This window comes from Harpia harpyja, chromosome 10, assembly GCF_026419915.1.
Source record: "Harpia harpyja isolate bHarHar1 chromosome 10, bHarHar1 primary haplotype, whole genome shotgun sequence".
In the NCBI taxonomy this organism is placed as follows: Eukaryota; Metazoa; Chordata; class Aves; order Accipitriformes; family Accipitridae; genus Harpia; species Harpia harpyja.
In genome coordinates, this window is record NC_068949.1 from 2,225,753 (window position 1) to 2,253,507 (window position 27,755).

At 60.1% G+C, this 27,755-nt stretch overlaps 1 protein-coding gene and 1 non-coding gene across 2 annotated transcripts; both read right to left on the minus strand.

Moving 5' to 3' along the window:
• Positions 1–1,251: 1,251 nt before the first annotated feature.
• On the minus strand, positions 1,252–26,512 carry LOC128147330 (maestro heat-like repeat-containing protein family member 2B). The gene is made up of 34 exons (XM_052799793.1): positions 26,416–26,512; positions 25,054–25,176; positions 23,148–23,313; positions 22,654–22,752; positions 21,752–21,903; positions 21,284–21,430; positions 20,871–20,991; positions 20,646–20,759; positions 20,109–20,182; positions 19,656–19,775; positions 18,531–18,638; positions 18,178–18,337; positions 17,756–17,796; positions 17,331–17,472; positions 16,590–16,642; positions 16,069–16,176; positions 15,701–15,820; positions 15,378–15,500; positions 14,604–14,807; positions 14,354–14,515; positions 14,004–14,126; positions 13,616–13,683; positions 13,138–13,273; positions 12,937–13,032; positions 12,237–12,479; positions 12,037–12,160; positions 11,024–11,130; positions 10,432–10,584; positions 9,173–9,318; positions 8,780–8,942; positions 8,292–8,485; positions 7,539–7,676; positions 7,235–7,340; positions 1,252–1,431 (listed from the first exon to the last, which is right to left on the minus strand). Exons 2-34 carry the CDS (start codon positions 25,066–25,068, stop codon positions 1,252–1,254), a joined length of 4,206 nt encoding a protein of 1,401 aa, XP_052655753.1. The 5' UTR covers positions 25,069–25,176; positions 26,416–26,512.
• TRNAN-GUU (transfer RNA asparagine (anticodon GUU)) lies at positions 3,558–3,631 on the minus strand. The gene has a single exon. It is a non-coding gene; the product is annotated as a tRNA-Asn (tRNA).
• Positions 26,513–27,755: the final 1,243 nt, after the last annotated feature.

The following is a 27,755-nucleotide window of genomic DNA, read 5'->3' on the forward strand; positions in this document are numbered from 1 at the left end:
TCATCCAATGGGCTCCTCAGGAGTCAGACCCGCTCTACAGCAGCTGGCAGACAGAAGCAGCAAAAAGCCCCGTATTTCAAGGTGGTCACTGACAAGAGACACCCTGGGCTGAGTGCAGGAGCCTGGATGAAATGCCCCTGTGGGAACAGTCTCTACGTCCTGAAGGGAGAAATGACATTAGCACTTGGGCCACCTGCCTCTGGAAATGTGCCCTGGGAGGGATTTCCTTTTTCTGGTTTTACCCTTTTGAACAGAGGTGACCGGGTCTGAATCAGTCACCACTGAGACAGAACCTGCCTTCCAAACTATTGCCCTCCATCTGCCCTTCGGCTGCAGATGTGGTCACAACAGAGGGGCAGGGGGGCTATCACTACATGCACATCCTCACTCACCTGAGAGGCACCTGTCACAGGGGAAGGCTGCTCAGCATCTTCCTGCTCCGTGACTCTGTGATCTCCTTTCCCATTTCTCTCCTCTCCCCAACCCTCAGCAGCAGTAGGAAATTGAAAGTGGAAACTCAGGAAAGCTCTTTGTCTTTATAATAAATGCTGCATCGACAACTCTTGTGAAAACTCCCCTCAGAAATGTCCTAGGGCTGATCTGGATCTGTGAACAGACCTGATCCCTGCAGCACCCTCCCAACAGCACAAGGACCCTTCCCTGCCGGGGGTTCCTCCTTCCACCCACAGCTTCTCCCCAGAGTGCCGTGGGGAGCAGAGCCCCAGCACACAGAGCCCTGGGGTGCAGGGACCCTGCTCTGAAGGACAGCCCTGGGCACCCCTGGGTGCACGCCCGGCTTCACAGCCCTGCAGTCAACCCCGGGAAAAGGGACCTGTGATGCCCTGTCCCTCAGAGGCTGCAGCAGGGAAGCCCTGCTCTGCTGCACATCCTTCTCCACGCGAAAGAAACCCTGAGAGCCATCCTGCCAGATCCTATCTGCTCTGGGATGTGCCAGCTGTAGGAGACCCCTCCAGGAAACTCCGGTATATTGCCCTGCAGCCAGAGACTTACTGGGTTATGAGCTGTGGTGGTTTCTCTCAACAGCGGAGAGGGACTGATTCCTGCGGCAGAAATTGTCCTAACAGTGCGTGGTTGTCTGCGAGAGGCATCGAAGTTCCCCTCTGGACACCGCCGTTCCTGTCCCGTAACAAAGAGGACACTCAGGCAGGGAGGGTTTGGCTTCCCCTTTGCAGAGCTGTTGTTCAGCTGAGGCAATGCAGGCATGTCATCCCCAGCTGGAAGAAGCAGGATTCAGCTCCCCCCATACACCCCACACAGCCAGAGGAGCTGGGATTCCTCTTGCTTCAATTCCAGGGGCACAAAAGCATTGCCTGCAGGTGAGCCCCTGCTCTGATTCTCTGGTCTTTGTTCTGTGGGCACTCGATTGTTCACCCACAGACACTTGCTGATGACCGAGGGGCCAGGGTTCGTCTAAGACGTATGCAAGTGTTTGCAAGCTCCGGTGGAAAATCTCTGAGAATACCCACATCCTTCCTGAGCGTCAGCTGAGGTCCAGAGGGGGAATGGGGATATCCTTGGCCATCCTGCATGACACCGGACCTGTACGTTCAGGGCACCTGAATGCACCTTGTCACATATATCTCTGGAGGACACGGAGCTCTTGGGCTGACCAAGCACAGGGGCGCACCAGAAGGAGACCCAGGAGTCTCTCTCTCTCCACTGCATTTACTAGAGTACCAGTCATGGCAAAGCTAAGACACGTCCACATCCCTGTGCTGAAGACACCTTATTTATTTTCATTTACTTAATGGCATTAAGAAAAAAGCCTCCGGTGCCACGCCAGGTGCCTAGAGTGCCAAATACAACTGCACTCAGCAGGCAAACACAGCACAGGACCTCCAGGGGAGCCGTGCCCTGGTGGAGCTGGTGTGGGGCAGGCACCCCAGGGCCTCCCAAAGGGGTCCGGTGCCTGTCTGCCATCGCCTGAACAGCAACACCATGCCACAGACGCAAGGTCCATCCCTTGGTGGTGCCGCAGGACAAGGAGGCAGGCCACAGCAGGGTGCCCAGCCCTGTGCTTGTGTTCTCCACCCTGGACCGTTCTCCTCTCTCTGAACCTCTCCTCCCATGCCTGATGGCGTGCAGAAGGAAGATGATGATGGTAATGTCCACAGTCACAGTGGGGACGGACCAGAAGGTGTCCACCTCCAAACACTTTCTCTGCAGCACTCTCTCCTTCCTGGAGTTTGTCCTACAAGGCCCACAGCCCTGCAGAGTTTCTGCAGAGTCACCAAACGCCTCTCTGGACACGGTGTCATTCCCCAGCCGCGCTTCTCTGGCCTTGCAGACAGCAGGGCAGTCTGTGGGCAGCTCAGTTCCTTGTTGCATGCACATCTGTCAAACACTCTAGCGTGTGAAGCAGCGTGGGATCCTTGGGTCCCTGTTACCGTATCTGCCTGCAAGGAGTCTGTGCCCAGCCCCGGTGCCACGGCTGAGATGCTGAAGCCCAAACGTGCCCAGGCAGGAGGAGCTGGAGCCTCACAGCACTGTGAAGGTTTTGGATGAAATTAGACGTGGTGGGACAGCTTGCTCACCTGGGGTGCTGCAAAAGAGGGATAGAGGCTCTGCAGAAGAGAGTGCCAGGGAAGGTGAGCGTGGGGCTGGCCCTGTGTGAAGGGGCAGCTCAGATGTATGGAGCTCTTCCAGGATGGGTTAGCTTCTGTCACTGAGGATTAGAGGAAGCAATAAGGGTGACATCGTGCTGGCAGTTCTGAACCTCTCCATGCGGGTGAGGAAGCAGGAAAAGTCTTCTGTCAGCAGCCCAAGGAAGACTGCAGGTCAATGAGCCAGTTCCTGTTGGGGACTGTAATTGCCCTGGCATTCATGGACCGGGTCCAACAGGGTGCAAACAGTCTGGAGGATCTCGGGACAACTTCTTCAGACAGCTCCTAGGTGGGCCAGCAAGGGCCCTGGGTGCTTCACCTGGCTCCAATACTGGCAAACAAGGAAGATGTGGACAGGGATGTGATAATCAGTGTCATCCTTGGCTGTAGTGACCATGAGATGGTGGGGTCCCAGATGCCGGGGGGGTGAGGAGAGCAAGTGGCGGAGCCTTGGGCTCCAGAGGAGAAGACTTTTCCTTAGGCAGGGGACTGATACTGGTGGGGTGTCCCAGGCCCTTGTGCCTGAAGGCAGGAGTCTGGAGAAGAACAAGCAGCAGTGGATGGGGATCAAGTCAGGTGAAAGGCAGAACATTAAAGCAATTAAGTTTACTAAGAGTTGAGAAATGAGTCTTAGGACCATCAAGAAGAAGAAGAAATGTTTTTAGAGCACGCTACTGTTACTGTCTTTAGTGAAAGTAGAACTAAGGCAAATTATGTGCTGGGTTGAGCCCAGGTGGGAGCTAAGCCCTGCTCCCCAAGCTGGGCAGGCAAATCAGAATAAGGAACTGCTGCCATCAGTTTTCTTTCCCTCCTCTGGCCTTGCTGAGGGGACTGAAGAGCCTGTGTTTTTTTTCTAGAGCCATAGGACGCTTTGGGTTGGAAGGGACCTTAAATGTTAGAAGGCTGTGGCATAGGCAGGCAAGAGGGGAGAGGTGTCCCTGGGTGGGCTCGAAGCACCAACCTTTCGGTTAACAGCCGAACGCGCTAACCGATTGCGCCACAGAGACTCCCGAAGGGAGCTCCCTGGGGCTTCCCAACGGCAGGCAGATGTTTGGCCATTGCCAGGGAAGCAGAGCTTCCTCACACGGAATGGTGACTTGGGAAGAGAAACACCACAACCCTCACTGCCCACCCTTCATCTAGGTCTTTCAGGCCTAGGGCCACCTCTGCCCTCCACTGACGCACCCGGAGTAACCCCCTTGGAGGAGCTCTACATGTCTGCGGTGGGGACGTCCGTCCATGAGAGATCTTCAGCAGAAGGTCCCCTTCCATCCCATAGTGACCTGGGAAGCCAAGTCACCAGAGGCAGGGCTTGCCCTAGTCTTGCTCGCAGACCTTGAGCTTAGACAGCTCTCCAAACTCCTTGTTTCAGTATCATCCCTCTCTCTGCGTCTGCCCTCTTGATTCAGCCAAGGATGTCATTCTCCAGCCTGAGGAGCAAAAAGGGTCGACCACAACTCTCCTCCCTCCTCTGCCAGGCCCAGCCTTGGAATCCAGCTGGCATCGTCGTGGGCAATAACAAGGGGTGGGAAGTTTAGGCAAGGGACATGGGAAGTTTAGGCAAGGGGCACGGGGAGGCATGGCCCTGGTGAAGGCTGGGGCCTGAGACAGCATTCCCAGAAACAGTCATGGACATCCCTCCCCACACCTTCTCCTCCCTCCACCCCCCAGACTAGTCAGGCAGCCCTAGCTCCAGCTGTGCTCCTCTGGCTCCAGCTGTGCTCTGCCCCTCACCCTTCACCTTGAGGTGCAATGGGTGAGGAAGCCCCCGTGTGTCCCAGAGCCTTCGGCCCTTGGATGAGCAGACTTCCCCTCAGCCCTCCTTCCTTGCTGGAAGGCCCCCACCCGTCTCTGCTCCCTGGGGCGCAGCACGATGGGGCCAGACCATGGCGGGAAGGCAGGGAAATCTGCCGGCCATTGCGGGGACACCCCAAGTGAGATGGGGTTTGTCCTGGCCTCTGGAGGGATTTCTGCCTGAAGTTTTGAGAGCAGCAACAGGGACAGCCACATCGGAGTGAGTCGCCCATGGTGCCTGTTCTGCTCCCAGAGCAGGGAACGTCCCACAGCCCAAGCTCTGGGTCCCAGCACCCCAAGAGCTTGGCCCCCTCCCAGCCCTCCATGCACAGGCAGAGCCTGGGGACCCCTCACCTCCCACGGAGGTGGGCTGGCACGGTGGGACGGTGCAGCCTGGCCATGCCCTGGGGGACCACGGCTGTAGGAGTAGGGCCGTGCTGGCCTGGGGCTCCTGGGGGCACTCTGCCCCTGTGGGAGCTGGTCCTCACCTCCTGACCAGTGTCACAAGCTTCCCACCAGCCCCTCGCCTGGCCCAGAGCTTGTTCCTCTCCCACGAGTGGGGCAGGAGGGGGCTGCTGGGGGAACCGGGCTGTCAAGAGTTAGGCTTGTACTTGCTCAGAGGAGAGTATGCTCTCTAAATAGCCTGTCTTCAGCAGCTGCCGTGGTTGCTCTTGATGTTGTCCCGGCTAATACAACAGGCTGGCAGGCAGAGCTCAGCCCCTTTGAGCTACTGCCTACGGGAGCCTTCCCACTCCACAGTTTCATCTGTTTGCCTGGCCTGAGCTGACATGAGAAGCCTCCCCCAAAGACATTTATCTCCAGGGACTCCACTCTGCAGCGACCTCTCTCCCTGTCTCTCTGGCTTCTCGGTCCTTTGCTTTCTTTCACGACTTGCAGCTGAACCAACGCGTCCGATCCATGCAAGCAGCAAGTCAGCGGCGGGGAACCAGGAGTTAGCAGCAGGTCTGAGCAGCTCTGTGCGGTTGGGAGGAGGCTCAGGCCATGTGAGGGCACTGCAAAGCCCGACGTGCAGGGGGCCAGGGCTCCCGCGTGCCTGGACCCGACCCCCTGCAGCGGTAGGGCAAGATGGGTTCCCTCCGAGCCCCCCTCCTACAAATGCCTGCCGTTGGAGAACGTCCAGCTCAGTCGCTTGCCCTGTGCCTGGCACACTCAGCTCCCAGGACTGCCGGAGCCCTCGGCACTGCAGGTGCCTAAAGGAAACTCCTGGCCCCAGCACCAGGCCTGGTGGCCGGCGTAGCCCACCTTCTTCTCCCATGGGGCAGCACAGGTGGGGAGGGCTGTCAGTCTCCTCCCTTGAGGCGGTGCTGCCTCGGATTGGTCCCCTCGGCTGTCACTGTGCCCTGGTTTGGGGCCCGCCCTTCCCTCAGGGCGGCCTCTGACTGGCCCCAGGCCTCAGGCTGCCCAGGTGCACCTGAGGTGATGCTCTCTGTGATTGGCCGCCTGCTGCGGTGTGCTGCCCGCCCTCCCCTGAGGCGACGTTTCCTCCGATTGGCTGCATGAGATTGCTCCCTTGCTCCTCCCATCCCGTGATGGGGCAGGCGGCTTATCAGTCACCTGTGTGCTTTGCTATTGCCAGCTCTGATTGGTGGAGCTGGCATGCCCCGCCTCCAACCATCACTGCCCCCCCCCCCCCCAGCACTGTGCCTGGCTTTTTGCACTCTTGCCACCTTTCCTGCAGGCCTCGAACCTTGACTGGTGGGTTACCTATCGATCAGATGCCTTGCCCCCGCCTCCTCAAATGCGATTGGCTGTCCTGGGTCCACTGACTCCCCAGGGACTGCTGGGGGGAGGTTGCCAGGCAACCAACTCCACCTTTAGGGCTGAGAGCCTCAGGATGGAGCTGTGGGCCCTGAGGAAAGGCTGGGGGTCATCAAAGGCGGGTTTGGACCCTAAACCTGAGCATTTCGGCCCGAAACATGAGGCTCTGGGCACTACAAAGGACAGGCGTTCAGTTTGGATCACACGTGGGGTGGGACCCGCGGGACAGGGGGCTGAGGCTCACAGGGGCTCGCAGCCGGGCCAGCGTGCACAGCAGCCCAAGGGACAAAGCCCCGTCTCTGCTGGTGGTCTCCCTGTGTGGAGCTGCCCCTGCCCCCTGCAGATGTGCAGAGGCTCGCTGGGGGTGAGGAACAGCACCGGTGGGGCCTGGGTTAACGGGCAGGGGTCCGATGGGCCAGCCAGATGCTGGTGATACGGTCGGGGCTGTCCTGGGCTGTTCCCTGCACCAGCGCGGGCTGGTGCTGGAGGTGGTCATGCCGCGGTGGGAGGGGTGGCGAGGAGATCCCCATGGGCAGTGGGAGGGCACGGCAAGGCCCCAGGACCCCACGGGGAGACCCCTGCTCTGGGGTCTGTCCCGGCATGACTCCATTGTCCCCAGCCCGGGAAGATCTGAGAGGGGCCCCACAGCTGGCAGCCCCCAGCCTGGGTGTCACCCACACGTTGTCTCACCAACCGCGGGGGTGCTATTAGGGAAAGAACAGATACGCTCCCCTTTCGGTGTCTTTTGATGAGCTTTAATTAACTCCGTGGTGCTGGCTGGGGCCAGGCATTGCGGAGGGATTCCTCTAGCGCCTGCCTCACTCGGAGGTCCCTGTCGTCCTGCGGTCCCGAGAGATCTGGAACAACACCACAGGCAGCGCCGTGGGGACCTGGTCCCGGCCAGGTGCTCCCCTGGCCACCCTGCTCCAGGGAGCCGTTTGCCAGGGATCTTCCCACAAAAAGAGACATCCCAAGCAGCAGTATCTCAGTAAAAGCCCTCTGAACCCTTCCTTCCCCATCTCCTGCCTTACCTCAGCAAAGAAAGCTGTAGCTGTCACCCGCAGTTTAACTGAGCAGGAATCCAGCCACGGCAAGAGGTTCTTCACCAGACAGGGGGAGACGAGCCCAGCGTGGAGCAGGACCCTGTGCAGGGGTCACAAGCGAGGGACACACAGTTACCCAGGAAGGCCACAGGCCGGGCCTCCAAAATTCACTTGCGCCGATGCAGACACTATTCTTCAGCTCCCGACGGCTTCCCGGGCACGCCGGGAGGGTCCCAGCGGCCATTTCCCTGGGCACAGCCCTGCAGGAGTTGGCCAGATGCATCCCTGGGGCTCTTACCTGCTCAGGAGACACACCCCCTCAGGGTGAGCCAGGGGGTCTTCCAGGCGAGCCCACACTGCCCAATTCACGAGCAGCTGCATCCATTTCTGCGCCATGCATTTGCCCAGCACCAACTCTAGAGCTGAAAGGAAAACCCTGGCAAAAGAAACAAAATGCAAAATAAACCAACCCAATCAAACAAAACAAGTCCAAATAGCACCACCGCCAGAAACCCCAAGAACTCTCCAATCACAGCAGGTTAGGGGAAGACTGATCTGCAGCAGCGCTAAATACCCCTGGAATGATGCTTCACAGCCTTCCAGACTGCAGCTAACGACACTGGCATTTTCTTCATGCCCCAGACCCACCGAAGCAGAAGAAAACCCACGCCTCTAGACCGACTCCACGCTAGTTATCAGCCAAGGCCAACACCTCATACCTCTTCCCACCAGCCTTTGGCCAAGAATGACACCAGTGCCCGCAAGAGTCACTGCTCCCAGCGGGGGTCCCTTGAGGGAGCGCAATGCTATTGTGCGCGCAAGGGTACGCAGGAGGCAAGATGACGGCCGTCCGCAGTATGAGCTGCGTAAGACCTTCCTGCCTGGGAGCTGGAGTTTCTCCATGAAGGAACAGAAGTAAAAGCAACCACGACGACCGCTTTCCACATCTAGGAAGTGGGGCAGGCGAAGCCCTCCCTCAGCCCCACAAAGGCACATGCCTTGGCACGGGGAACTGAAGCCAGCCCCTCCATCTGCCCCTTCGGCTCCTTACCTGCACGGCTTCTCCACGTGCATTTGGCACTCGAGGAACAGTTCTCCCCAGCTGCTCATGAGCAAAAGCAGCCTCTCCTCACCCAGCATTTCACTGGCCCACCTCAGGAGGCTGGGAAGGAGGTGGGGAAGCAGTTGCCTGAGCTCCTCCGTGCTCCTCAGGGCAAGCACCACCTCGGAGATGGCACAGGTGATCTGCGGAGAAACGTGACCAAGAACCACCTGTTCAGGGAAGGCCTTTTCCCACCAGCCTGGTTCCCCCGCGTGCCCGGGGTGGGGGGTCACTGTCCGCAGTTGTCACTTCTGCGACAGCCTTGTGCCTCAGGAGTACCAAACTGGCCTGGCTCCCCACGCTCCTTGAGGCCGGCCCAGCACAGCGCCCTGCGAATCTCCACGGGCACCCGCAAAGGGCACCCGACTCCCTTGCGCCCAAGTATGAGTTAGCAAGCAGATGCCAAGCTGCAGAAATGTGTCTGCCGTTGAACGTACCGTCAGAGTCTCCAGAGCAGTCTGACGGTCGTGCCGCTCACAAGTGGAGGAGCCCGTCCCCGGGCGGTCGTTTCCTGCTCTGTTTAGTTTCTCCGCTAAGCACCTCAGGATCCGAATCCCAAGGATGCTTCTCCCCAGGCTCCTCCACAGCTCCACCGTGTCACTGCGAGGGAAGAGACGTTCACCCCTGAGCCCGCATCCTTGCGGTCCTGCGGTGCCCTCAAACCTCCTCACCTGCAATGGGGCTTACAACGCCCCACTCACAGCAGAGACACAAGCACGCAGTCTTGCTCGGGCAGAAAAAAAAGACCTGCTTCTCAACGGGACCCCCCAGGGCAAGGAAGCTGCAGGGTCCCTGTTTGACTACAGTGGGGAGGTGGGTAGTGCACGTACCTGTCCATGAAGAGACTCTTCTGGAGGAGACTGCTGATTACGGGCTCCTGGTGAAAGCGGGTGAGGAGAAACACTGCATGGAGCAGGAAGGGCCTGTGGGTGCTCTGCTGCATGTAGCTGTAAAGGGTGTCCAAGATTTTTGGCACCTGAATGGAAGAAGAGGAGAAAGAAGGGCTCGGTGCATCCTTTACCCCCTCCTGTGGGGCCCAGACACAGTCATTCAGCACATGAGCGATGCCTGCTCCCTTGACACAGAGTCCAGATCCAGCTCGAAACCTCACGCCTTCCACCCTGCCTGACCCTGGCTCACATCTGGAGCCCAGTGTGCTCTTGGCAGTCGTGCACATGCACGCGCACACGCGTGCACACGCTCACACGCACAGCCTCAGTCGCTGCGTGTGCCTGGGCCCAACCGTATGAGCAGCTGCGTGCCCTGTGTGCACACAGAGGACTCGGACCCATTTCACGCTCAACGCTTGGCTAACTCTCCCCATGCGTCTGTAGCGATGCAAGGCCACGAACAAACACGCTCTTCGAGACCCTGAAGATGCCTTGCAGGGCCTCTGCAAGGGCACGTGTCTCCTTCCAGAGGAACCCAGTTCTCCAGGGATGCTTTTCCTTGCCTCTACCCTCCTGAGACTAACTTGAGTTAGTCTGCACTGCTTGAGCCACTGGTGGCCCTAGAGCCCAAGTGGAGCGCAGCAGAGCGTGAGCGGAGAACAGGAGCCTTGAAAGGGCAGGCACAGCACGAGGCCAGAGGCTCCCAGGCTACAGATGGGCAGCAACTAGTGGCTAAAGGAAGGGCACCTCACAGGCTGGGTAACCCCACAGTCGGGGAAAGCAATGAGAGCAATGAACAACTATCCAACCTGTGGAAAACCTAGCATGCCCAGCAAAGCTCAGAGTAGATGGAATTGGGGACCAGTGAAGAAAGAGAAGGGTGAGGTGGGTCCCGGGGCAGGGAGGACTGACAGTGACCCCAGAGGAAGGGGAGGAATGGCAAGGTTGGTGCCTCCCAGTGCCTCACTCATGGGAAGGACCCGGACCAATGGCAGACTTTGGACAAGAAGTGCCCATAGCCTTGTCACCAGCTGGAGCAGGCGCCAGCAGCGGGTGCTAACGCACGACTCGGACCATCAGTAGCCCCTTGGCTCGGCACACAGGCGGCATTTCTTGAGCCCATGCCAACTGCACAGGGTGTAGTGCAACAGCCAACAGGAGAAAAGACAAAGTCTAATGGAAAAAAAGCTCTCCTTTACCTCCTGGACTATTTCCTTTCTGCATTCCACCAGGAAGACGAACACCCACTTCCACACTGCTCTTGCACATGGGGGCATGACATGCAGCAAGCTGCCCAGGACGGCAGTCAGAAAGTCCACAGCCTGTGCTGCAGGGATGCATCTGCAAACAGCCTGGAGAGAAGTCAGGAACAGGAGAGCCCGCGTCACAGCTCTGCCCCAGCGATTCCGAAAGGAAAGGCAACTTGACGGGACCGTTAGTTCAGCAGTCACAGAGGGGCCAGTCACTTGACCCTCCTGCTGTGCCTACAGTGCTGCTTACATCTGGTGCCGCTAAGCGATTTGGAAGTGTCTACCCCTTGTTGTTTGCTTATATACCGAATTTGTATTCTGACAAGAGCACTCACGCACACACACGTGTGTGCAAACGCACACATCATGGTGTCTGCTCCAGCGTGCCTAAAGGACGGTCTTGTCTCAAAGCCTCCTGTTACTTGCTAACAACAGCTGTCCTGGACAGCTCGCTCTGGAGACAGAGACTCTGGAGGGGAGCAGGGAGACGTGCAGGAGCCCAGGAGCTGGGCCCCCACCCCACTGTTTTGGGGCCAGTTACCTTTGTTATTTCGGTACAGGTCTCTGCCGAAGTCTCGGTGTGCGGGCTGTTCAGCTCCTCACAAAGGCACCAGATCTCATCTGTCTGCGGCACCTTCATTCTCTTGGCTGGAACAAACAGCAGGAGAGGAGTCACGTCTACAGAAAGCCAACCTCTGGCCCCAGATACCAATAAAGGAGAACCCAAGTGGTGGCAGGGAAGGCCACAGGGAAAGCCAGGGCCCTCCTGAATGTGGGGCAGCGGGATTTCCTGAGCCCCATAAATGGCTGACATATCCCGGGCTGGAAAGAGCCCTCTTCCTCCTTAAACCATTTGCTGGGGCTTCAGGGTTTCAGCAGCCTCTGCTCCTAGCAGCTGCGTCCCCTATTCCCACACAGGCCACCATCGTCTCTGGGAGGCAGGAAACCTCCCTGTGACTTCCTCAGCACAGGCAGACCCTGCTGCCTGAAGAGGAAAGGGTGCAAACACAACCCTTTGCAGCACGCTCTGGGCCTGCAGCTCAGATCCCTCCTCCCTGCCCAGTTTGCTCTGGGCAGCAAATTGGTTTCCTCTCTTGTGCTCAACAGGAGATTTCTTCCCTGCCAGGGATGACTTTGGAGACTGCCTGGGTAGCTGCCTGTCTCTCCAGGCTGAAGGCAGGGAGCGAGGGGGAAGGCCGCCTCTGAAACGTCAGGGACCTCATCCGAGCGAGCTGTCTGACCACCCTCTGTCTCTCCTGCAACGTGGAGGGGGACAGTCCCCAGCATTGGTGACAATGTCCTGCTCTCAGACAGCAGTGAGGGATGGCCCTGACCACCCAACCTCACGCACGCCCCGGGGAGGTGGGACTCAACAACACTCTCTCAGGGATCCTTCCTGAGATGGGCCGGGAGGCAGAGGGCTAACAGGGTGGGGGCACAAAACCAGCCGAGCACGTTGCCTCCCCCTTCCCTCCACGGGACCCCGGTGGCGCCAGGCCAGGAAGGCAGGGAGGATCGGGCTGAGCGAGGCTGGGAAGCGCCTGCTCTCCTCACCTTGCATTTGGAGAAGGTAGCCAAGGCAGACCCATACCCTCTGGCGGCACGTGGCCAGGCAGTCGCTGGTCAGAGACCCCAGCAGTCCCACCAGGGAGCCGAAGTGCTTGTAGGGACATCCTCTCTGCAGGGGACAGCAGCAGGAAAAAGGTTGCAGGCAGCCCCAGCGCCCGCTCGCCTCTACTGCCCTGCGCAGCGACCAGGCAGAAGGGCAGGCAGAAGGGCTGCCCCGTAATCCCAGGGGCCCCAAAACCCAGCACCCAGCCGGGCAGGGCTCCTTTCCAGGGCCACGAATGGTGGGAAGGGGGCACCAGGGCACGCGGAGGGTCCCTACTCACCATGAGCTCGCATCGCTCCTTGCAAGCGCCCAGCACGTGGGTGAAAACCTGCAGGGCTCTCTCCCGCTCCCATTCTTTGGCTGAGGTGAGCCAGCCCTTCAGGACCTGGGGCAGGGTGCATCTCTCTCGCAACGGGAATCTTTCTCTCCCCAAGATCCCTCTCCCTCTCCCTTCTTCTCTGGCCCCTTCCTGGCGCATCCCCCGCCCCACCAAGCACTGGCCCTGCAGCCTTCACCGCCTCGCGCTCTGCAGCCGCCTCTGCCCTGCATCAGGTCTTGCTGCCCTGCTGGCGTCTCCCCGCTCTGGCCTTCCCCCCAGGGCTGCTCTCGCCCAGCTCAGGGCTGGCTCTTGGCTTTCCCTCCATCAGGGCCCACTTCGCTGCCTGTCCTGAGGCTGCAGTGGCCGGGCGCTCCTGTCCCCCAGCCCCGGCCGGATGCACAGCCCCAGAGCAAGGAGCCAAAGCCCCATTTGTCTGTGGGAAAGGTATCCACCTCCTATCACCCACTAAGGTCTCGATTCTCTGCCCTGGCAATGCTTTCCCTGTTGCCCCGTGGCTACTCACGTGGACCACGTCGTCAAAGCAGGCAGAGGTCGCCTCAGCCTCCAGAAGGGTTTCTATGAGGTGGCCCAGATCTTCCATGCCTCTCCTGTGCAGAAGCTAAAAGCAGCAAAGGAGAACTGAGGTTATGCATCATGGGGGCTGCCAGGGCGTGCTGAGGTGGGATCCTGACCCAGAGGTGGGCAGGCGCTGGCCGGTGCGTACCTCCATGTTCACAGCTGCCCTCACACTCTTCCTTCCCTTTTTCATCCGCTCCTCGGAAGGATGGGACAAAACACTCTGGCAGCACACTGCCAGCAGGTTGCGATTTTCCTTCCCGCTCAGAGGCGGCCTCAGCTTGCTGGCCAGAGGAAAAAGGGAGACAAAACAGAAAGGGGATTTACTAGCCCTCTCCAGGGTGGCTTAAACCACAACTGGGTCCCTCCTAATCGAGGGCCCCAAATCCAACGCCCCCAGCCCATGCCAGCGAGCACTGCCTTCAGCTCCAGCAATTCCTACCTCCTCCCAGGCAGCAGGCAAACCCCCACCAGCAGGTTAAGGAACCCCTGGGGCTCCCTTCTTCTGGGAGACACCTGGAATGGGGAACACCCTCCCACTCCACAGCCCCAGCAGCTCCTGGCCCCATGCTCAAGCTGGGCTGGGGCACACTGGGAGTGCCCAGAGCCTGGGGAACAGACCTCACCTCAACTCCTCCAGGGCCTGAAACACTCCATACACCAGCGAGTCCCAGGGCTCCCTCTTTATCCAGGCCTGCAAGTCCCAGAGACAAGCGCAGAGTTGGCAGCGGGCAGGGACACGGGACAGCCCTCCCGCCGCCCCGGGGACAGGCTCTGCTGCCAGGCCTGGGCAGACGCTGCCCCATCTCCCCCACGGAACCCCAAAGGCACTGCAGGAGGGACCCTGCTCCTCAGCCACAGCCACCCAGGACCAGCACCCAAGGGCCCCACCAGCTCCGGACACAGCTCCAGGAGCTCGCGTGAAGCCGAGAGACCATCGTGCCTCTGGGGAAACCAGTCTGACGGCGCAGCCCACAACTCCCCCGTGTGACGGCTCCAGCTGCGGACACTCACCAGCAGGGTCCGCGTCGCCTCCTGCTTTAAGGAGAGCTCAAAGCTGCCGCAGTCGCCCACAGCCTGGATGGCACAACTGACCTCGGCGATGCTCTGCACCAGGGCGAGCTTGAGCTGCAAGTCCTGAGGCCAAAGAGAGCAAAGCACCCCTTGAACTCTTTGAAGGGCTGAGAGGTGGAAGAGGAGCATGGGCAGGGGGAACCCACGGAGGGCTTGCATCTGGACGTTGAGGACAAACCCCTCCTTGGGAGGTCTTTAGGAAGAGACCACCCATCTCGGTACACCCCAGCCCCGAGGGGCCGGAGCTGGGGCACCCGGGCATCCCCACCCTACGCGCCCTGTGCTCCTACCCTCTGTTTATCTCTGGAGAGCCTCAGGATGTTGCCCATGATGTCTTTATCCACACAGGTGAGCAGCTGCTCCTTGGGGGCGTGCAGTGCGATGCCGCCGTAGGTGCGCATGAGAGCAGCACGAATGGTCTGGGTTCTCTCCATCTTCTGCCGCCGCTGTACCTATGTCGACAGAGATGCCCTGAGACGTCAGCCCCGGGACTCCTGCGGGCTCCTGCGGCGGGCTCCTGCGGCAGGCCCTGCCCCGCACCCTCGCCAGCTCCTTGTTTCCCCCAGCACCTCCCAGCAGCTCCCCAAGCCACTCCTCAAGCTGCGAGGGCTGGGGCTGGGAGTTGTTCCCACCCCGCAGCTTGAGTTCTCTCTCTTGGAGAGGGAGGAGGTGCAGCCAGCATCGCACACGCTGCCGGCTGTTATACCACTGACTCGAGAGGTCGGGGAGCTGTCTGGAACCTTTCTGCGGACAGGTACCCGACATAGCCTGTCACGGTCCTGCTCAGAACCGTGCAGCCTGTGCGGGTCAGTGGCGCAGATGAGCCCGGTCTGCTCACCTCCCCAGGCCAGGCTGCACTGCTCTCTCTGCAGGGCCCTGCCCTGCCCAGAAAGGCTTCCCCACAGCCCCCAGGTGGGGAGCAGAGCCAACGAGACCTCACCAGGCTCCTGCTCCCAGCCCTCAGCTTTGAGGAAGGGGCAGAGTGTCACACTGCGCCCACCCCCTTGTCACCAGCTCCTGCTGAAGTTAAGTCAGGGCAACGTGGCTGCAAGCAAGCAAGCAAGCAAGCAAGCAAGCAACCGCTGCAGCTGCCCCAGCTGGGTGGCTCTGACCCACCAGGTGCCAAACCCCATCCTCTCCAAAGACACCTCGGGGGCCCCAAGGCCAGGATGTCCCCTCTGAAACACAGGTCTCGGGTAGCTCTTCCAAGAAGGTTAATCTAAAGGCAGCTGCCACAGTGTGGCTGCTGCAGGTGTACAAGTGGAAAGGCGGCCAAAAAAGGAAAGCCAACCAGCAACCCCCTCGTTCCTTTACCTTCCAGCCCGTGGAAGCCTGGTAGGACCAGTTTCTGGTGAAAGTGGCAGAGAACATAGTCACCGTGCCCAGGACCAGGTGGAAGTGGCTCTCGGCAGCGTGGGACACAACAGAAATCATTCCCTGCAACCACAGAGAAACGGGGAGTCGGTTCCAGTCCAGGCATTCAGCCGTGGCCAGCGACAGTGGCCAGGCAGGACGTTGCAGCAAGCAGGAAACAGCAGCAACGGGGAAAGCAAGGAGGTCTGGAGCTGGGCCAGGAGCAGCCCTCCCTCTCCCCCAGGAAAATCCAGGGGATGCTCAGGACAGGAGCATCACCTCACCTTGGCCTCAGACAGCTCCACAGGGTTTGTGTCCCGCAGGAACCTCAGCACCTGCCCTTGGACGTGTCTGAGGTCCTGACAAGCTGCCAGCACCGTCCCAAGAGCCTTGTACAGGAAAAGCTGAAAGAGAAGAAGCCGAGCCCGAGATGCAGTCACGGCCCGACCCGTCAGGAGAGGGCTGGCCCCAGATGGACCCGACCACCTCCGGGAGCAGGCAGAGCCGGCCACGATGCCAGGCTGTGGCCAGCCGCTGGGGCAGCCCAGGGGAAATGCCTTTTGGGGACGAGGGAGAGGAAAGCAGTGAAATCTGCCTGCGTGGGCAGAGCACCAGCGCCAGCTCCAGCCCCAGTGCCGGGCAGGACACACACCTTCTCCCAGGAGCCGGCAGCAGAGCTGCCCAGCCGCTGGCTCAGCTCCTGGCTCAGGCCTACGGTCCAGGCCTCGTCCTCGACGGGCTCCAGCGACGCTCGCAGAAACTGGTGTGAACAGGAAAGGAAGCGAGTGTTCCACTTGACCTTTCCAGGCTCACGTGTCCCGGGACGCTGCGGGGGAGAGCTGCCGGGAACGGCAGTCTCTTCCCCCACCCCACCCAACCCTCTTTTTTCTCCTAACGCCTCATGTGAGACCCCCCGGCAGGCCGGACTTAGAGGAGGAGGCAGTGCTAAGGCGCGTGCCACAGCGTTAGAAGGCATTAGCCATCAGCCGTGGCATGTGTGCAGGCAGCAGCTCCTCTTGAGTGGGCAGGCACCTACTGCCGGGGGAGGCGCAGGGTGCTCAGGAGGTGCCCCCACCTCCTGGTGCCTACACAGGCAGCCCCGAGCTTCCTCCCACAACTTTGCTCCCTCATCTCCCCCCTCGATTTGTGACACCCCCTGCGAGGATGCTGTACCTTAAGCACACAGCGCTCCCACTCTGCAGAGGCCAGGGAGCTCTCAGTTCTGCCTAGGAAGCAAGAGGAAGCAAAAGCTCTCGCAGCTATTTAAGCTCACACCAAAGACGAGTCCGGCGCTCTCCTCTGCAGTCCGACCTCCCAAAAGTCCCAGGCCATCAGGCCGGAGAGGGCCTACGCGAAAGCCCTTGCGAGGCCAAAGACACGGGAGGGATCCCAGGGGCAGTCCTCAGAGGCATTGACTCAATCTGGGGAAGGACGCACTGACCGCAGCAGATCCCCACTGAGCGACTGCAGCTCCCAGAACAACTCCAAGCACCCGGTCCCAACACAGGTTTTCTCCCGAACCACCCACTGCCTTTTGCCCATTTCCAGCCCTTCTCCCAGGCTACTGCCGAGGACAGCTGCTGCAAACCTCGCCTGGCCTGGGGACTTGGTCCTCCAAAGCCGAGGGCTGCACCCCCGCCAGGAGCACCAGTCCCGTCCCTCTCCCAGACACCATCCTTGGGTGATGCCAAGACCTGCCCTCCGAGGGGACATCAACGGCCCCGTCCATCCCCTGGGCCGAACTGGTGCCAGGGGACAGCTGCCCCCAGCCTCAGCACCGGCTCCCTGGAAGGGGAAAGGCAGCGGAGCAAGTGCTGGGGAACTGGGGGCAATTCCCCTCCGTCGCGCCGGGCAGCTGCGTTTTCCTGCCCCCCTCCCTCCCCTCCAGCCTCTCCCTCCCCACCTGCACTTTACCTTCCAGGTACTGCAGCAGGAGGGGGATCTCGGTCGCCCACGCCACCCCCAAGCCTCTGTGGATCCTGCCGTGGAGGGCCTGCAGCAGCTGCAAGGCAGCGACTGCGCGTTCGCGGCTCGGGTAAGGAGCTGCCGCCACCACCTAGAGGAGGGCAGGAGAGAAGGGTCGCTCCTGCCGCCAGAGCCACAGCTTCTCCCAGCAGGGAGCTCGGGAGGGAGCTCGGTGCCGCTTGGCTGGCAGCAGGCAGCCGATGGCTTCACCCAGGGTGCTGCCAGCCCTGAGAACGGAGTGGGATCCCTGACGGGCTCGGGCATGCTGCCTCCTGCTTGGGGGCTCCCGGCACTGGCCTCAACAGCATCTCTACCCCGGGATCTCCCACCACCCCTGGCCAGAAAAGCTCTTTCCCCAGGGCCCCGCTACTCACCAGCAGTCGAGCCAGCAGGGCCTGGGGAGCCGGCAGCCGGGCTGTGGGGAGGCAGAAAGGCTGGCTGAGCCGACGAGCCTCACACCTCCGATAGCCCCACACAGGGCTGAGGGCTGAGAGCAGCTGCGCTGCAATAGCGCTGGCTGGGGGGCTCCCCAGGGCTGCCCAGCAGGAGATGAAGGCAGCTCCAGCACGGCCAGGAGCGAGCCCCGGCTCACCAGGAGAGCGCTGCGAGCAGGAGAGCCGGGCCTCTGCGCCGGGCAAGGGGCCACGCAGGGCAGAGCGCCTCGTGCCCAGCAGCAGAGCCTGTCTCTGCCCTTTGCTTTTCCTGGGCTCCTGCTCAGGGCTGGTGGGGCGCAGGGAGATGCGGGCTGGCCTGACCCCTGGCCAAACCCAGCAGCAGCACTCGCTGGGGCTCCTACCTTGCTCCTGGGAGTCCATGGCATCCGGCTCCTCCTCCTCCTCCTCGCACCCCGCTCTCTCCCGTCTCTCAACCAGGGCTCGGACACAGCGGGAGAGCGGGATCAGCATGCCGCTGTACTGGGCTGGCACCACGTACTGCAGCAGCCTCGGCCACAGGAGCTGCAGAGAAGAACCGGGCAATTCGCCACACTGGCATTTCCACTCAGCTCGAAGACGAAAAGGACGGGCTGCATTTCCCTGAGCCTGGTGCGCTTCAGCGCACGAGGGGACAGGCTCAGGGCCTGGGGGAGCACAAGGAAAAATGTCCTGAAGGCAAGAAGTGGCCACAGCAGCAGGGCAGAGGGCAACTTACTTTGGTCATCCCTCTCAGAGTGACGTCCAGGGAGCCCAGGATGTCCATGCACAGGGCTCGAATTGCTTTATCCTCTGGGTTTTCCCAGGCAAAAAGGCCTCCTGCCACCTGTAAGACAGAGTTGGCAAACCCCCAGTTCCTCTCGGCTCCCAACTGATGAGGCTCAGGCACGCCTCACCAGTGCTCCTCTTGCTCCTGTGCCCGCCTCCCTCCTGAAGGCCAGACGGACCCAGCTCGAGGACCGGGTCCCAGACCCTGGGAAGGACTGGGAAGCCTGGGAGCAGACAGTGCCGCTGCTTGTCTACACGGGCCCCTGGGGCCCAAATGCTGCTGTCGTGCCACCAAAGCAGAGGTGAGGAATGTGCCCTTCAGCAAGGCTGTGCTCAGTGCCAGCCCTGGAGGCAGCACACCCAGCCCGACGGATGTGGAGGAGCACCCAGAAGCCCTTTCCTTTGCCCTGCTCCCAAAGCAGAGCCTCCCCGGGCCTCAGAGCAAAGCGACGCACATGGATCTCCCAGCTAGAGGGAAGGTCCGGCCAGAGGGAACGTCCTCGGCCAGTCAGCGGGAGGCTCGGCCGTCCCCAGCTTTCACCTCCTGGGCACCCGGCTGAATGCTGGGAAATGCTCACCACAGGGACTGCCAAACGGCCCGTCCCCTTGCCAGAAGGGATGTGGGCCCCCAGACTGTTACTGGATGGGCAGGGTGTGCTTTGGAGGGCCAGAGCACGAGAACACCACAGAAAGCTCCTCTAGCCAGGCCCGCCTGTCTGCACTGGCTCTGTTTTGCTCACCGTCCATCAGCATTTAAGGATGGAAGATGTCCTGCCCCTACAAGACCCTCCCTTTGCAAGACGGCTTTGCCGGAGGCGCCTGTGGGCACAGCTCGGCACCACAGTGCCGGGTGACATGCCGAGGTGTAAACCCACGTCATCCACTGACATCTCCACCAACATCGGCACAGACACCCACGAGGAACGGCCATTCGGAAGCGGCTCTGATGGCAGTGCCAGCGCCGATGGCTCTGCAGCATGGAGCTCTCCAAGGCCAAGGCTGCCGGCAGGAGCTCTCAGCAGGGTCCAGGCACTGGTCAAAAAAAAAAGCCCTGGGTGTCCTGCTCTGCCCTTACCAGTCTGCCCGAGGTCCGGCTGAACTCGCTGAAGATGTGCCCCACCACATCCCATGGCCAGCAGCTCTGGGATCCGGAGCTGAGCAGCTCCCTGCTGAACTCCAGAACTGCCCTCCGCACCTGCCAGGGGGGAGTGTGCTTATGACCCTCCTGTTCAAAACCCAAAGGGTTTGCTTGGGGGCAGCCTTTGTGGCTCGCAGAGAGGTGGCAAGGCCACGGCAGAAGCTTTCGCTCCTGGCGTCAGGGCTGGGCTTCAGCACCAGGCTGGACGGGCATTTGCCCCACAGAGCACAGTGACCTCCCCGCTCCACTCTGCCAGCTCTCCCCAGGGACGAGCCATCAGCCACCACCTGGGCAACGCGCCAGCACTTCCCCAGGCCCCCTGGCTCTGTCCCAAGGGAAAGGGTTTCTCTGCCTCCCCTGGTGGCACCCTCCCTTCCCAAACCAGTTCACCTGGGCACTGGGGTCACTGCACAACGAGCACATGGCCTCCACCACCTGGGGCAGCTTCCCTCTCGCCGCAGGTGCTGGAAGAGATACGGAGAGGTGTGCATTGAGGCAGAGCCCCAGCGGCAGAAGGGATCCCCTGAAGCTTCCAATGGGACAGAAGAGTGGGGCCTGACTGGCTTCACGGGAAGCAGCGGCGTGGCCGGAGCAACCCCACTTCCAGAGGCACGGCTATTTTACAGGGACTGAAGGCTATGGCAACACAGAGAACACGAGAAACAGCACGGGTACGAGCAGCTCCTGTGCAAAGCAGCCCACCTGCCCGCCCACCAGCCTGCCCGTGTTACAGAGCTTGGAGCATCGTTCCTGGTGTGCCGGCATTTCTAACTGCCGGGGGAGAGCCCTGTTGCAGGGCGTCAGCTCGGCTGGGGGACCCGTTCTTCGCAGCTCCCTTTGGGTGCAGGTGCACCACTTTCGGCCCGTTCCTGCCGTCAGCCCAGCAGCCCCAACCCCTGCCTTGCGTCCCTGCTCTGTGGCACTGACCGTCAGAGTGGGCCAGCACTCCCAGCAGGCCCAGGGCTGCCACGCGACCGGCCTCACTCCCACCGCTCAGCTGGGAGTGCAGAAACATGCCTGTCTCCTCGGGGCGCATTCGTGCTGCGGGGAAGAAATCGCATTCTGCATCAGCAGGCAGCTGTCCCCAACAGCCAAGGACAGGGAGAGAGCTGCCACGGCACGGCGGGCCATCGCCCAGTCTCCTCTCCTTACCCTGCAGCATGATGCAGCGGGACAGCACTGCCTTCTGGGCCAGGCCAGGCTCCTTGGTCACATCAGAGAGCTGTGGGAACAAGGTCCATTTTAGAGAAAGTGGCATCAGTGCTGAGAGGGACTGAAAAGAAACGGTGCTCTCCGTTCTCCTCTCCCTGGGCACTCTGGGCGTGGGACCCACAGCCGAAACCCAGCCCACCCCATGGTGGCCCCGGGCACGCACAGAGGTTTGCGGCAGCCCAGGCTGCCCAGGAGCTGAGGCTGAGCAGCGCTGAAAGGCTGCCCTTAGGGTGCTGGCGCTCCAGAGTCCTCCTGCGACTTGGCCGAGAGGGAAATGGCTGTGGGAACTGGGCTGCCCCTCAGGCCCGTTCCAAACAGCCAGGGTCAGGCCTCCTGCAGCCTTAAGGTGGCACCTGGATCGAAGTCCTGGCGTGCTCCGGGCCTGCAGGAAGGTCCCAGCGGAGGAACGCCCTGCTCTGCCCTGCCAGCTCTTGGTGCTGCTCCTCATGCAGAAGGACCCCCAGCATGGCAGCCACTGCCCCGAGGACAGCCTGCTTGTCCTGAAGAGGGAAGGGAGAGGCTCCGCTTGGAGGGCTGAAGGTCTGCCTAGTGCTCAGCATCCCCTGGACACCGGTCTGCCCTTCCCACTGGGAGGGGTTTCCCTTTCCCTTCTGCCCTGCAGAAGAAGGGCTCGCTCCAGAGGAGAGAGAGCACTTCCCCACCCTGGTACCCCAGCCCTCTCTGCAGAAAGGCCCCAAGGCTCGGCTGCTTCCCGTCGGGAAGCCCCTCGCCCCTCTGCTCGCACCCCACTGGGCAGAGACGGACCCACTGGCACGGACATCCCTGCTGCAGCCCCAGGCGTGGAAAGCAGCACTTCTCACCTCTTCCTCCTTGCAGTCCAGCCAATTTGCCACCACATAGCGGAAGACCGGGTAAATGGCTTCACAGAACTGTGCCACCCCCTTGCGAGGGAAGGGGCATTGCTCCCAGCTGCACAAGTATGTATGGACTCCTTTCGACCATTGCTCCAGAACTGCAGCAGGACAAAGGAGAAGGGAACATGTGAGAGTCTGCAGCAGGGACGGTATCTTGCATTCACGCCCAAGCCTGCTTTAAGGACAGTCCCAGGCTCGGCAGGGCTCAGCCCAGGACTAGATCTGGATCCGAGGGCAATCTGTGTTCTTGAGATGCCTGGATTCAAACACCCCACTGTTTCTCTCCTCCTCACACCCATCGCACCTTCTCCTCAACAGCCCCTTCCCCTCTAGCATTTCTCACTGCAGACCCTTCCCTTCCCTTCCCTTCCCTTCCCTTCCCTTCCCTTCCCTTCCCTTCCCTTCCCTTCCCTTCCCTTCCCTTCCCTTCCCTTCCCTTCCCTTCCCTTCCCTTCCCTTCCCTTCCCTTCCCTTCCCTTCCCTTCCCTTCCCTTCCCTTCCCTTCCCTTCCCTTCCCTTCCCTTCCCTTCCCTTCCCTTCCCTTCCCTTCCCTTCCCTTCCCTTCCCTTCCCTTCCCTTCCCTCATACTCGCCCTTTCAGAGCAGGGAGTTTAATCCCAGAGGGAAGCGGGGGAACAGAAACCATGGGAAGGGACCCAGGAGTTTCTCTGTGCAGCGCTGCCGCGTCCTGCCCACAGAAACCTCCAGGCCTTCCCCCGCTCCTCCTACACACTCGCTGCAGTTTGGGATTGCCGCGGGCTCACACCCACCGCGTTCCCTCTGAGATCACAGGGAGGCATCGAAGGCCGCCCCTGCCCCTAGGACCCCAGCCAAGGAGCCGACACTCACCACTGCAGACGGCATGCAGGACCTCGCCGCTCCCCACCTGGGTCAGCACGGCGCGCAGGGCGAGCAGCGTCATTCCCACAAAGGGGATGCACCGCAGGGCTGCAGAGGAGGCAGGGACAGAGGGACCGAGAGGGTCGGTGAGAGAGACGGGAGACTGGGGTCCATCCCTGCCAGGGCTGGGGCTGCTGGGCCACGCAGGACGTGCCGGAGGGCGTGGGACGGGCTGCCTTCCCCAGGGGGGACACAGGGAAGCCCTTTGGGGAAATGGGGAGGACGGTGCGGGGCCAAGACCCCGCGGGTTTGTCTCCAACAGGTTCCCGCCCTTTGGGAACTGGGATCGGGCTGATAAGGCAGAGCTGCCAACTGGCCCTGGCACGGAACAAGGAGGCACGGCAACTCCGTAGCCCCCCAGTTCAACACAGGGCGTTTAGGGAGGGGGAGGATCCCTTCTCCTTGTTATCACAGATCTCTACCCAAGGCCCAGGGTGCCATACCATATCTGTGGGCCATTTTGCCCAAGGTGAGGAGCACAATCTCATCAGGGACCTTCCTCATGGCCTTCAGGTGGCTCTGGAGCTCCGACATGACAAAGTGGAAGTGGGAGCGGGCCAGAGCTACCAGGACGTCACTCGCGGCCATCTTCACGTCACCTGTCACACCCTGCAAAAGCGTCACAGGTTAAACACTCCGGAGAAAAAGGCTGAGGCACTAGGGCAGGCTGAATGACCCCATCTCCTCTGCAAGACCCCTCGGGACAGCTGTGCTCGGGGCCGAGCGGCTGCTGCCTCTCGTACCCCGGGACAGGCGAGCAGTTCCCTGGCGAGATGAGGGAGGCTTTTCCCCAGAACAGCCCTGTGCTGCTGCCCCCTCTCCCTCTCCATGGAGATGCCAGGAACAAACTGCCGCAGACTCAAGACCCCCCTGGGACCTCTCTGTGGGGCTGGTGGGTTGCCACGGCTCTTCCTCAAAGCAGGACAAACAGCGTTGAGCTTGAACCCAGCTGTCGCTCAGGTCGAAACAGCCCCGAGTCCGCTTCTCTGCACAGATCTCTGCCTCCCTGTGGAGTGATTGCTAGAAGTGACTTACCAATATGTTGCCCGCACCCCCTTGAGGGAAGGCAAAACCTCTGGGGTGGAATGCAGTGGACACGCAAGGAATTGGTTCCCTAATAATTCTCTATGCAACGTAACCTGCAACCTTAGATGTTAGCAACACCAAGGGAGTTTGGTGTGCTGACCCTAAGAGAAGTAACACGGAGGGTGGAGTGGAGTGGAGACGCCACGGCCAGTCTCTGTGATATCATCGCAGGGATAGGGAACTGGAACGGTAGGAACGGTAGGTCCCTGCATTGAATCCACGGAAGCAAGGAGGTAAAATAATGGGGGTTCTGTCAACCTGCTGCCCTACTTCTGATTTATCTCCTAAGTGTCCTGTCCTGGGGTACTGACATGCAAAATCATGTCCTCTGGGTGAACTTTGCTCATTATAATACCAAAGCACACCTCCATCCCAAAAGCTACCCGCCTCCAAAGTGCAACCACCCCTCACTAAGCCTGTGCTCTGAATTTTTTCTAGCATGTCCTTTTAAAAGCAAAGCGAGAGAACTTAATACCAATCAAAGTAAAGGCATGCATGACTAGAGTCACTCAAGCTCCAGCTAAATAGGAAAATAGTATAAAAAGGCCCAAAGAGAGGGGGACTATTAGGGAAGATACCATCATGGACAAGTTGGGAGGACAGCACTGCCTTCTGGGGTCAGTCGACAGGCTGAACCTCTCTTCCCCCCAGAGGGACACCTCTTGGGTGAGATTCGAACACTCGGCTGTACCGAGTGCTTTCCCGGGAAACTTAGAATTCTTTAGAGCTCTTTTTCTTCCATAATTTAATGCGCTTGTAGTCGACTATATTATTATTTGCACCTGCCTTGCAGACAGCGTATTTATCACCGGCAATCCAAAAGAACCTGTACTCCTTTTGCTTTAATAAACTGCACTGTTCATTAAAATCTAGCCGTGATAGTTCGTTGAACGCGACTAAATTGAAAGTACAATGCGCTATTTGTGCATCCGTAATCGTGATAGTTCAACGTATTGAACGCGACCGGACTTACAGTGCTGAACTGGGCATCACCCAGAATCTAAGCTTAGCCGCCCCCAGCCCCTCTGACATCTAAGGACAAGCTGGAACGCAAGGGGGTTTATTTTCTGCCAAAAGGCTTTACCCCTTAACACAACACTCCCCTCTCCAAATTCCCTGTCATGACGAGTCCCCAGAGCCTCTCCCTTAGGACCTCTGCCGGGTCTGAACAACCGAGGAACAGCTCTGCGCCACTCTGTATTTCCCCCCAAACCAGGGGCAGAGGCAGGCTGCTTTGGTGGCCTTGAAAGAGAACAAGCTCACCTGGGCCGCTCGCATGTCACTCAGCGCCTCTGCTATCAGGCGGTTCACAACGCCACTCGTCAAACAGCCGTCGTCTCCCCACAAGACGCTCTCCAGCTCCCGGTACGTCTCCACTCGGTCACCCTGGGGACGGACCACAAAGGGGAGGGATGGGACTTGCTTTGCCCTTGTTCCCAGGGAGCCGCGAGAGAGACCTGCTGCCCCCCAAATCATCTGCGTGACGCAGGCACGAGGGACGAGTTGCAGGCATCGGTCAGGACAGCCACGGGGAACAGCAGGATCTTCCGCGGCGCCTCTGACACTAGCAGAGAGTCAGACAGGGAGATCGACTCCACCGGGGCAAAAGGCCATGTGGGAGCCTGGGAGGTCACTCCTGAAAACGGGGGACGCGGAGGTCAGGGGGAAAGTGCCGGACAAGGAAGGGCGTGACTGTTCACTCAACTCCTGCCTAGATTTTGGCTAACCCAGCTCATGCTAAGGCCTGATGTATGCTGGGAGCAGCACCATTAGGTCAAAGCGAGAGCACCGCGTAGGCAGGACAGGTGGCCAGAGAGAGCTAAAGGGCCATGATGCAGCCATTACCAGCTGCGGATGGCTGTCTCCGGCAGCCATTACCTTTTGTCTGGCAGTTTCCTCAGAATCCACTAACGTAAGGAAATGGTATAGACCCAGCCTCCAAGCTGGAGGGTATAAAACATCAGCTTACTCAAAAAGCTTTTGAAGCGGATCCAACAGCAGCTGAACTGCTGAGGCTTTCATGCTTCCTGGTGTGACACAGGGGACGCCCGCACCGTGATGGAGGAGGAAGGGTGAGCGCTCTCTCCGTTGGCTGGGTAATTAATGCTTTTTTTTGCTCATAGGTGCACGATATTAAGAGTTACAGATTATAAGCTGTGAAACCTTATGACTTGACTGGTGAAGAAGTGAATTCACGTGATAGACGAGTCTGGGAAAGGGGAATTGAGCCCCCGTTTGTCATGTTTGTTTATTGTATTTCTTAATGAGCTCATGAAATAAAGTTTAAATCACAGCATATGTTGTCCTGTACATTTGAGAGATCCAAATGGACCGTGACAAAGGGGAAGGCATGGGAACGAGACCGTGCCCCGAGGAGGGGAAGCCGTGAGCACCCTGCGCCTTGGGGCACAGTGTTGCTCCTCGCACGGGCAGGAGCCCCAGCACTGGGAGCTCCCGGGGAAAGGAGTGGGGAGCAATGGCATTAGTCCAGCTTGAGCAGCAGGATCAGCGCCTGGGGACAAAGTGCCTGCAGGAGGGCAGAGGTGCTGTCAGGTGAGACGCCCCTCTGCCACGGCACCCGGGGAAGCCAGGGGCATGGAGGGGAGCCCTCAACCCCCACCTCACCTCATGGTCTTGCAGTCGCTTTAGCAGAGAAGTCCCGACGGCCACAAAGGTAGTGACGGCCGCAGGGACAGTCCCCGTCACCCTGCCTCTGTCCTCAGAACGCACAGGTCTGGACTGGGAACGCACGCATGGGCAGAGAGCTGCAAGAAAAGAAAGAAAAGGCTTTGCTGGCTGCAGGGCTTCGCACCAGGGAGGGGTGAGGATCTTCCCAGACTGCCCCAGCACTAACAGCCTGTGCTGGGCTGTACTGGCAAGAGGGAAGTCAGTGGGATGAGGGGAGGGAGTCTTCCCCTCACCGCAGCAGTGGGAAGACCACCTTGGGGGACTGGGCCCATTCTGGGCTCCTCAGTGACAGAACGGCAGCAATGCGCTGGAGCGAGTCCAGCACAGGGGCCCTGAGCTGGCCAGGGGATGGACATGGGCTCCGCAAGGAGAGGCCGGGAGGGCTGGGGCTGGGCAGCCCTGACAAGAGCCGGCCAGCCCAAGTCACCTCTGAGCGGTCCCCAGCTGCCTCACGGAGGGCCGGGAGAGGATGGAGCCAGGACCCTCTGGGACGTGCCTGGCAGCAGGATGAGTGGTGATGGGGACGCAGCCCCCAGCACCCGGCTGGGACAGACACTGCCTCCAGCACGTATCAGACCCCAACCTCCCACCAGCCCCTCACCTATGAGCGCTCTCATCCTCCGCATGGGCAGCAGGATCCCCCGGATCGACACGCTGCTCCTCCAGGCAAAAGCCATGAGAAACTGGGGCAGCACCAGCCCCAGGAGGAAGATGTAGAGCCCAACCATTGTGACCTCACAGAGGTCTCCTGCGACATGGGGACATGTGCTGGGGACGCAGCAGCACCCTGGGGACCCCCCCAAGCCCAGAAATGCAGGATTTTCCATCACTTGAATTTGCTCATGGTCCTCAAACAGTTTTAGCAAAGAATTTCTCTAGACAGCCCTTCCCAGCTCTGTCCCTGGGAAGACTGGGACTTCTTTTCTCTCTCAAAAGAGAAGACTTTTCCTTAGGCAGGGGACTGATACTGGTGGGGTGTCCCAGGCCCTTGTGCCTGAAGGCAGGAGTCTGGAGAAGAACAAGCAGCAGTGGGTGGGGATCAAGTCAGGTGAAAGGCAGAACATTAAAGCAATTAAGTTTACTAAGAGTAGAGAAATGAGTCTTAGGACCATCAAGAAGAAAAAATGTTTTTAGAGCACGCTACTGTTACTGTCTTTAGTGAAAGTAGAACTAAGGCAAATTATGTGGTGGGTTGAGCCCAGGTGGGAGCTAAGCCCTGCTCCCCAAGCTGGGCAGGCAAATCAGAATAAGGAACTGCTGCCATCAGTTTTCTTTCC

What these genes read in the sequence shown, in the direction of transcription:
- LOC128147330 (XM_052799793.1), bottom strand. An exon ending in CCTGCATGCCGTCTGCAGTG is followed by an intron (nt 21,904 to 22,653) that starts GTGAGTGTCGGC and finishes GTCCTGCTGCAG; the next exon opens with TTCTGGAGCAATGGTCGAAA. An exon ending in TCTCCAGAGATAAACAGAGG is followed by an intron (nt 14,127 to 14,353) that starts GTAGGAGCACAG and finishes CTTTGGCCTCAG; the next exon opens with GACTTGCAGCTCAAGCTCGC.